Source organism: Portunus trituberculatus, chromosome 15 (assembly GCF_017591435.1).
Source record: "Portunus trituberculatus isolate SZX2019 chromosome 15, ASM1759143v1, whole genome shotgun sequence".
Classification (NCBI taxonomy): Eukaryota; Metazoa; Arthropoda; class Malacostraca; order Decapoda; family Portunidae; genus Portunus; species Portunus trituberculatus.
In genome coordinates, this window is record NC_059269.1 from 11,680,338 (window position 1) to 11,690,136 (window position 9,799).

At 40.8% G+C, this 9,799-nt stretch overlaps 1 protein-coding gene across 11 annotated transcripts in view; it reads right to left on the reverse strand.

The window, feature by feature from the left end:
* Positions 1-3,346: 3,346 nt before the first annotated feature.
* LOC123504326 overlaps positions 3,347-9,799 on the reverse strand; it is a 99,313-nt gene continuing 92,860 nt past the window's right edge. For 5 of the 11 annotated variants that reach the window (XM_045254753.1, XM_045254754.1, XM_045254755.1 and 2 more), the window contains 4 exons: positions 6,138-6,238; positions 5,891-6,014; positions 4,247-4,379; positions 3,350-4,057 (listed from right to left, as the gene is read on the reverse strand). In XM_045254753.1, the coding sequence (XP_045110688.1) occupies positions 4,050-4,057; positions 4,247-4,379; positions 5,891-6,014; positions 6,138-6,217 (345 nt within the window). In that variant the 5' untranslated portion in view covers positions 6,218-6,238 and the 3' untranslated portion in view covers positions 3,350-4,049. Of the gene's footprint in view, positions 4,058-4,246; positions 4,380-4,716; positions 4,817-5,890; positions 6,015-6,137; positions 6,239-9,152; positions 9,172-9,799 lie in introns of those variants that run through there. The other 6 variants (XR_006674816.1, XM_045254760.1, XR_006674817.1 and 3 more) reach the window with 5 other exon arrangements.

Here is a 9,799-nt window from a genome sequence, read left to right on the forward strand (position 1 = left end):
ACACCACAGTGACACAGGTGAGACTGGCAGAGCGAGCATTGGATGAGTCTTGGCTGCTGAGGTCTGCGTGGCGGGGCGGGGTAAGCCATCCTGTCACGCAACACAAGGCTGAACTAGATGTTAACGTACAGATTAGCACCAGTGTGACCAGGGTCTATGTGGCGAGTGTGATAACATCTGTGATGAATGCGTCTTGTGTTCAGTGTACCTGTATGACTGTTGACATCACAATCCATAATGCCATAGAGTCCTTCATTAGGTATTTCCCGCCCCCCACCTCTCTCTCTCTCTCTCTCTCTCTCTCTCTCTCTCTCTCTCTCTCTCTCTCTCTCTCTCTCTCTCTCTCTCTCTCTCTCTCTCTCTCTCAGGACTATTCATTTTCAGTTCATTTGCAAAATTATCTTGAATGTAATGGTGATAATAATAATAGTAATAATGATAATAACTAGGTAGAAAAGACGCTGCGGTTGAATCATGAAGTCTTACGTATTGCAGTTAGTATGTATACAATGAATACTGTAGATAAAAGACACTGAAGTGGGAAAAGAAAGTAAAATGAAGCCAGAGCGACATTTCAGTAAAAAAAGATTGGCTGAGACAAGTGATCTCGTGTGCGTGTGTGTGTTGTGTGGTGTGGGTGTGGGTGTGTGTCTGTTAGATGGCAGTGGCAGCAATGGAAGTTTTTTTGAGGCACTTTCGTTATCCATACGTGTGTCAATCAGGTGGCAAATAAATGTCAATGAATCTTAATCAGTTCACTCGACCATCCAAATTACACTTCTCAGCATTTAGCATGTGACCGTGAGTGACTCGTGCCCATTCCTGCAAAGATTTATCAGTGTGTATTTCTGCTTGATAATCTGCTATTTTGAACATTTAGAGCATGAAGAATGGCAACAAACAGTAGGTGTCAACATACGGAAAGACTTCCCTTCTGGCCTGCCTTTTCTTTACAAATGTCCTTCTTCACATAGGGTTACTGGTAAGCCAAGCAAGTGTCATTCTTCGTGTAGGGGTGTCTTTGTGTATGTGATAAGGGACAGGCGAGCATTGCGTGGTAGTTCTGTCCATCTGTGCACAAGGTGTCTCCAATTACTATACCTGCCGTACTGAGTGTAGAGAGAAAGGAAAGAAATTGTATTGAGATGTGATTTCGATTTCGAGATTAGATTATCCGTAAAGAAGGAAAGGACGATGACAACATAACAAGATTGTCTTTCTAGGTCACTGCGCTGGGGAGGAGGAGGAGGACTGGTGGAATAGGATGAGGAGGAGGAGAATGGGGAGGAGCCAGCATCAGATGGAAAGAGGACGCTGGCTAGGATGATGGGGTCAAGGGCCTAGAGGAAGGAAGGACTGGCAAAGGGACGATTTGTGTTCCTCAGTGTAGTTCTAGTAGGCGCGAAAAACAGACGATGAGGATAACACAGCTTTCGTAACAAGAGAAATATTGAGTCTACTCTTTTAAACCGTGTCCTGAAACTTTGAGCCTCCACCCGTTATTTTGTTAAGAGTATAGTTTAACGTTAGCTGGAGATAAGGTTAATGTATAAAAATGTAGCCTTACTTACATTCTTTAGTCGGTACGAGAACACCTACTCTTGATTTCAACTCACTAGTGTTGGTGGTGCTTGTAGTGATAGTGAAGAGCGTGGTGATGCTCGGGAAGGAAGAAGGCGAGGGGAAGTGGGCGGAGAGCATAAAGGAAGCAGAGAGAAAGGGTATAAAAAGAGAAGAGTGAGGGAAGTGAGAAGGCGGCGCTATTGTCTTGGTGAGATGACGAAGGGAAGGGGACGCTGATGCTGGGGGCTGCGAGGGAGGGAGGGAGAGAGGGAGAAGTGGTAGCAAATGGTAATAGTTACTCAAAATCATATGAAAAAGAAAATAAAACGAGCACGTGTGTGTGTGTGTGTGTGTGCATGTGTCGCCCTTCTCCCTCCCTCCTTTCAGTTGTCTATCTCATAATTTCTTTTCCTTTTCACCAATCCCCCTTTTTTTTACCTTCACTCATCAATCCTATACTATCACACTGTATATGTACTGTAATAGCAACTACAGTATTTCAACACCAAAGAATTCACTTCAAGCAGCTCTGTGGCGACTTTGTGACCTTGAGTTTCACAGGTTGAGGGCTTTGACGTAAACAGTCGGGGGTGCTATGGTCCTGAGAGATTGTTCTGTCAAGGTACACCGGCTGGCGGGTGAGGGGGAGGGCAGCTACAGGAGGAGGAGGAGGAGGAGGACGAGGACGAGGAGGAGTTTGTGAGATGGGAAAGAATAGGAGCTGTTAGTCGCGCGGTCTGGATGATGTGTAACTCAATAAAAGCGACGAGAATGGCAGAAAAGGAAAGAGGGAGTAAATGTCACTTTTCCAGGTTAATATCAAAGTGTGCCACGAGTATTCAGGTTATCAAGTGGATAAAAATATACTCTTTCCACGATCGTTAGGCAAAAAAATATACTTTTTCCACGATCGTTAGGCAAATGAAACATATATAAGCTGATTACATTTACTAGAAGCTATGTACAATTCCTTTACGAGTCTCAACTTTTTTTTTCCAGGTTGAAAGTATCGTCCAGAACTTACCACACAGTATCTGGTGGTGGTGGTGACACGGGAAGCAGGAAGGAAGAGGTGTCAAGTTTGAGGACACGAGACGATGAAAGGAAAGGAGAGTAAGTAAACACCAAAGAATTAACAGATGAGTTTTATTGCTGCTGAAGTTTGAATTTACCACTTATTGATGTTATAGCATTTATTACAATGTTTTGATGGTATCTATGAAAGTGCATGATAATATCTATGATTTTCCACTTTCCAGCATGCAAGAACCAATCAGTGAAAGGCACGCAGTCCTGGAGTGAGTAAACTTCAAAACGACAGAAGAGGCTGCTGGGGTAGCACCACCGCCGCCAGCACCTGTATGGCAGCAGCTGACACCACCTGCCTGCCCAGAATACTCTCACTACTGAAGAGGACAACCAAAGCTCCGTAGACTCACTGAAGCCGTGGGCTTCCCTGCAGCAACTGAACCAACCTCCTGCCGAAAATGTATACAAAAATGTAAAAAAAAAAAAAAAAAAAAATTGTGGCAAGGCGGCCTAGAATGTATACTTAAAAGTTCTAAATAAGATTTAAAATGTGGCAAGAAGGCCTAGAATGTATATCTAAAAGCTCTAAATATGTATAAAAATATTATATAAATTTGTTAAAAGTAGCCAAAAATGTTAGAAATTGTGCAAGAGGCCTAAAAAAAGTGCTAAAAAACTGTACTAAGTCGAAAATGCTCCGAAGAGTCTCCGGAGACTTTGTAAGCAGTGTGTGGTGTGTAGCACTTGTGGAAATAAAAGATATATTTCTTCCCCAAACACTCTTTATTAAATTTTCCTACATTCTTCATTACAAAATCTCCGGAGAGTCTTCGGAGTATTTTTGACTTAAGTACATTTTTGGGACATTTTTTGGGCCCTTTTTGGGCCTTTTTTTTGGGCCCTTTTTGGGCCTTTTTTTGGCATTTCTTTACAATTTTCAGTTTTTGGGACCCTTTTTTAGGGCCTTTTTTTGACATTTCTCTACAATTTTACATTTCTTATATACACATTCTATACCAAATCAAAGTTTTCCGGTACATCCCAGGCCTTCTTGGCACAACTTTACATTTTTTTTTTATACATTTTGAAATATCTAATATATTTTTTTATACATTTTAAATCTATTTTTTTATACATTTTGAAATATCTTATATACATTTTCGATCCAATTTCGGCCTGGTCTTCAGTAGTGGGGTGAAGAGGAGGCATGCTGGGGAGGCAGGAGGCTGATGGTTGGTCCAACTGCTGCAGGTAAGCTTGTGCATCCAGACGATGGTGTCTTGAGGGAGTCGCTTTGGTTGTCCTCTTCAGTAGTGAGAGTATCCTGGGCAGGCAGGAGGCGCCAGCTGGTGACGGTGGTGGCGGTGATAATGGCGGCGGCGGTGCTATCCCAGGAGCCTCTACTGTCGTCTTGAAGTTTCTACACTCCTGGGCTGCGCGCCTTTCATTGTTTGGTTCTAGCATGCTGGAAAACGGAAAATCATAGATATTAATCCTTATGCACTTAAAAAGAGATATTCTCAAGTAATAACATTCACATATACCACCAATCACATATACCACCAAATCAACAATAAAGAAAAGACACATATATTAAAGATGTACCACAAATTCGTCATAGTGATTGATGCTATGATAACAAGTATATACTAACCAAGCAGTTGAGTGGGAGCGAGCTTGGACCGGCTTCGTCCATGGGCTTGGTGCATCATGTGAAGCATCTGGGAACTCCCACGAGCAGTGCCAACATCAGGTCCAATCACTGAGCTACAGTCCGTAACATTTGACTGAAAAAGACGTTACTTATAGCAACAGACTCATCCTTTAAGTCCTGCCATACTCCACAGACAATGACTGGTCTGAATCAATATACAGTCAACTTACTCACTCGTACAGGTCACAATGTACTAAAAGCTCCAAATAAAATATCCAATCAATAACTGTTTAGTTATTTATTACTTTATTTATTTATTTATTTATTTATTACTCCTTTTCATTACAAAAATTATGTTTACAATTTACATCTGGAAAATCACGGATTTAGGATAGAGTAGCAGAAGAATGGAAAGTAATTTTTTAATGAAGCGAGGATGAAAATTAACCATAAAAGAATAAGCCGAAAACCTTCATTGCAACAACAGCAACAGCAACAACGACAGTTCTTTGAGAGCGGGAGTTCCCATTGAGTTATGTGGAGCCACGAACCCTTTCACGGATGGACAACCTACAAGTAATAAAATACAGTACTAGAACTTTTTTTTAATGCATATCTAGTACTGTCTTCTATAATCCTGTAACGTTGATTGTAGAAAAACACTATAAATCTACTATAATTCTGTAACGTAGACTTAGAAAAAACACTATAAATCTACTATAATTCTGTAACGTAGACTTAGAAAAACACTATAAATCTGCCTATAATTCTGTAACGTAGACTTGGAAAAACACTATAAATCTGCCTATATTTCTGTAATGTAGATTGTAGAAAAAAAACTACAATTCTACCTATAATTCTGCAATGTAAGTCGTACAAAAAAGACCATAACTACGAGTATAATGTAGATTGTAGAGAAAATAAAATTCCAAGTAATATCTTGAAAACTGAACATATTTTGCCATCTAAGTATACTAATAACGAGTTAGCTGCTTTTAGAATGATAAAACATGGATAGATGTGCCAACACCTAATCACATCTGGACCACTGACAACACTTCTGACCAACACCAACCAGGCACTTATGTACTCATGGCAAGAATACATTATCACGTAAGAGTACTCGACAAACCGCCACCTTTCAAAACAACCCCTACGACGTCACCGTTCAATATATGCCCACCCATAATTCAATAGCATTTCATCCCTTTCAGTACCAGGACGCGTTTTCATATTCATTCTGGTTACTATTTGGTGTGGTGATTAAAATAGTGAAGACTGGCCATTAATCAATCTTCTAACTTCCATAGATCCTTCCTAATGTGGATAAAATCGTCTAATCATATCGAAAACTCAAGGTAAAAAATGCCGTCTCAATATCGAAGGGGTAAACATTAATTCCTTGCTAATCACAATTCCTGGCCACACCTAACGATTCTCTCATATGTTCCTTGACTACAACCAAACACAGCAGGCAATCCCGAGTTCCAGGCTCCCTAAACTCACTGCCAGCACTCGGCGACCACACCATCCACCTTTCCTCCGTTCTCATATACATGTCTCTCCCTCGCCCTTGACATTATCTAGGACATCGGTTCTAGTAATTGTTTTGCAGCCATTATCACATCACAAAATCAGACATACTTGTGTACAGATGCAATATTTCTCCGAGTCGGCTGCATTTACAACACCAGCCATGGCCTCCTCTTCTTTCTTCTCGGTGTCGGTGTCTCGTTCACGACTCCACCTCGCCGCGGGTTCGTTTCGCCTGGCAAGATTTGAATACTCGGTCACATTACTCTCACACTACTACAAAAAAGACAATATTAGAGCAGAAATGTATCAAAACTAATAAAACATTTGAATTTATCCAGTCTTACTAAAAACTCACTGAAAATCCTTGCATATGTTGAATTCCTGTTTGGCTTTAGCCAATGATTCGAACGGCATGCACTTTTCCCTTCTCACCATTCAAGTCTCACGAACACACAACTCATTAAAGGAAAGAGAACATTAAAGCCATTAAAATATTCCTATTTACTGCACCCGTGTATTTAGACTGTACATCATCTCGAAAATCCATAACTGATAAGATAGGGCACCATTAATTAACTGCTGTATCAAAGGCAAGACGTCAATACTTTAGTACTGAGACTCATTTCTATGTTGAGTTTGAGTACGATTAGACAATTTTATTTAGATTTTTTTTTTTTTTTTTTTACGTAGGGAAGAGGGCCAGCCATTGGACAAAAAAAAAGAAAGTTAGAAAAGGGCCCACTTGAGGGCTAGCTCTCTAAAGAGTTCAAAAAGTGCCAAAACCGTCAGCCAGAATTAGGGGAGCAAATGCCTCGATACCTCCCTCTTAAAAGAAGACAAGTTGTAGGAATTCGGAAATACAGATGCAGGGAGGGAGTTCCAGAGTTTACCAGTGAAAGGGATGAATGATTGAGCGTACTGGTTAACTCTTGCATTAGAGAGTTGAACAGAATAGGGCCTGCGTGGCCGCAGGAGGAGGGGAGGCATGCAGTTAGCAAGATCAGTAGAACAGTTACCATGAAAATAGCGATAAAATATAGAAAGGGATGCAACATTTCGGCGGTGAGAAAGAGACTGAAGACAGTTAATCAGAGGAGGGGAGTTGATGAGACGAAGAGCTTTCGATTCCACCCTATCAAGCAAAGCTGTGTGACTGGAACCCCCAAACATGCGAAGAGTACTCCATACAGGGACGGATAAGGCCCTTATACAGAGTAAGCAGTTGGAGGGCGAGAAAACTGTCGGAGACGCCTCAGAACACCTAACTTCATAGAAGCTGTTTTAGCAAGAGATGAGATGTGAAGTTTCCAGTTAAGATTATGAGCAAAGGACAGACCGAGGATATTCATTGTGGAAGAGGAGACAGTTGAGTGTCATTGAAGAAGAGGGATAGTTGTCTGGAAGGTTGTGTCGAGTTGATAGATGGAGGAATTGAGTTTTGAGGCATTGAAAACTACTAGATTTTCTCTGCCCCAATCGGAAATCTTAGAAAGATCGGAAGTCAGGCGTTCCGTGGCGTCCCCGCGTGATCTGTTGATTTCCTGAAGGGTTGGACGTCTCTGAAAGAACGTGGAAAGATGTAGGGTGGTATCATCAGCGTAGGAGTGGATAGGGCAAGAAGTTTGGTTAAGGTCATTAATGAATAATAGAAAGAGAGTGGGTGACAGGACAGAACCCTGAGGAACACCACTATTAATAGGAAGGGTCTATGGAGGTCAGAAGATTAATGGCCAGATTTTTCACAATTTTAATCCCCACATAAGTTTTTGGAGCTGTATAAAATCATCAAACAGTAAGCAGAAAGAATATGAAAACGCGTCATGGTACTGAAAGGGTTAAGCAATTTAACTGTAAAAGGAGACAAGCTATTAGCAAAATAACCAGTACTCGTACTTTCAGAACACAAATCAACCAGTAATTTGAGCGACCCTGCATGTCATAACTACAGACACCTTGACTATTCGATTAGTTTTACCTTTGATGGTGTCTGTATATCAGAATGGCCTATTCTTGACCCCTTCAGTACTGGGACGCATTTTTTACTATGAGTTTTGGATTTGATTAGACGATATTATTTACATTAGGAAGGGTCTATGGAGGTCAGAAGATTGGCCACAATCTTCGCTACATTTCAATCCTCACACAAGTTTCTGAAGTTTCATAGCACTAAAGAAGTCAAGATCATTTAGGTACATCAGACTGATTGCGCCACAAGCAATACACAATAACTACCCTTCTGGTCGTGTGTGCGCATATATATATATGTGATCGTCTTGGTTATTGTGCGTCTCTTCACAAAACTACGACGCAAAACAACGATGTTCTCATGCTCAGTCTAAAAAAAAAATATTTGCGCATCTGGTCTATGAAAATGAGATGGCTGTTAAACAAAGAAGCCAATAAAGTGACGGAAATTCCTGCATAATGTACACTTTACACAAGAGCCAACTAATGATCAAGACCGTCATGTGGTCGATGGGTGTGCCTCTGTCTTGCTTCACTGAGGGACACGTGTTGCTTTATATTGCAATTTTCCTTGATATTCAAATGTAACTTGGGACACTTTCAATGAACAAATGCTGATCTCTCAACGGAATTTATTTTTTTTCATATCAAGTATACTATATGTATATGCGTGCTTTTAGTGTGTGTGTGTGTGTGTGTGTGTGTGTGTGTGTGTGTGTGTGTGTGTGTGTGTGTGTGTGTGTGTGTGTGTGCGCACTTTTCTGTGTTATATGCGTCTCTTAGTTAATATCACATCACATCCTCACAGTTAGTCGCGTATTCAAACATAACAGCGCTTTCTGGTCAACAAATTAAACGCTACAGTAAGAAATAAACACGAGCTGGAGTAATATGATGAAGGCTTGCTAACTGCATGCCTCCCGTTCCGTGGCCTCGATGCACAAGGCGTTCTTCTTCCTCTCATCCGTATTCTGTCCATCTAACTAATGCAAGAGTTAACCAGTACTCTAAATCATTCATACCTCTCTCTGGTGAACTCTGGAACTCCCTGCCTGTTTTTGTATTTCCATCTTCCTAAGACGACTTTTTTAAAGAGGGAGGTTTCAAGATATTTGTCCCTGACTTTTGGCTAATTCTTTATCACTCTTTAAGGGAATTGGCATTTCATGGGCCATTTTTTTTTAACCTTTTGTTGTTCTTGGCTGGTTTTCCCTCTTGCATGAAAAAAAAAGAAGAAAGACGAAGTGAAGCAACACAAGCACACAGTCAACCGTAATATCATTCTGCATCCTCACCAGAATTTAATTGTCCCGGGAGCTGCTCAGGTAGGAATGAACAATATTAAACCTAAAGTCTTTCACCACTAAATACTCGTATATCAACGTGCTGTTCTAACTCAACTAACCTACAAGTAACTGTCAAAATGCTGCATATTCTTTGTGGATGTGAACGCTTAGTGGGGCGATTGTGGTGCTCCGTGCTTCGTGTTGTACAGTTTTGCGTGTGTCCATTTCTTTATTCATGAAAGGCTCTAATCTGCAAAAAAATGACTAAAACTGTAGGAAAGGCATACATATAATTAACGTTATGCTGGCATTTTCATTCAGAGTTCTGTTAACTTAATAAACATATACGGCTTGATATTAATAACATACCTTAGAAAATATAATGGTATGTCAGACTGATTGAAATGCAGGATTGATGTTCTTTGAGAAATGATTCAGGGTCACTGTTTACTGAGAGACGTGAGATGAGACGCAGTAATAAAGAAAGCTAATCCTCCCACTAGTTCACCTGCGTCACTCACTCTTACTCATCAGCGCCACATGACCTTGTTGCGGCGCCATTACTCAATACATCTTTTCTCTTATGGTAATAAGCATTGTCAAAGAACTAACACACAACACACACACATTCTCTCTCTCTCTCTCTCTCTCTCTCACACACACACACACACACACACACACACACACACACACACACACACACACACACACACAAACACACACACACACTTTTAGTATTTCGTCCTATTCTCGTATGTCCTGAGCA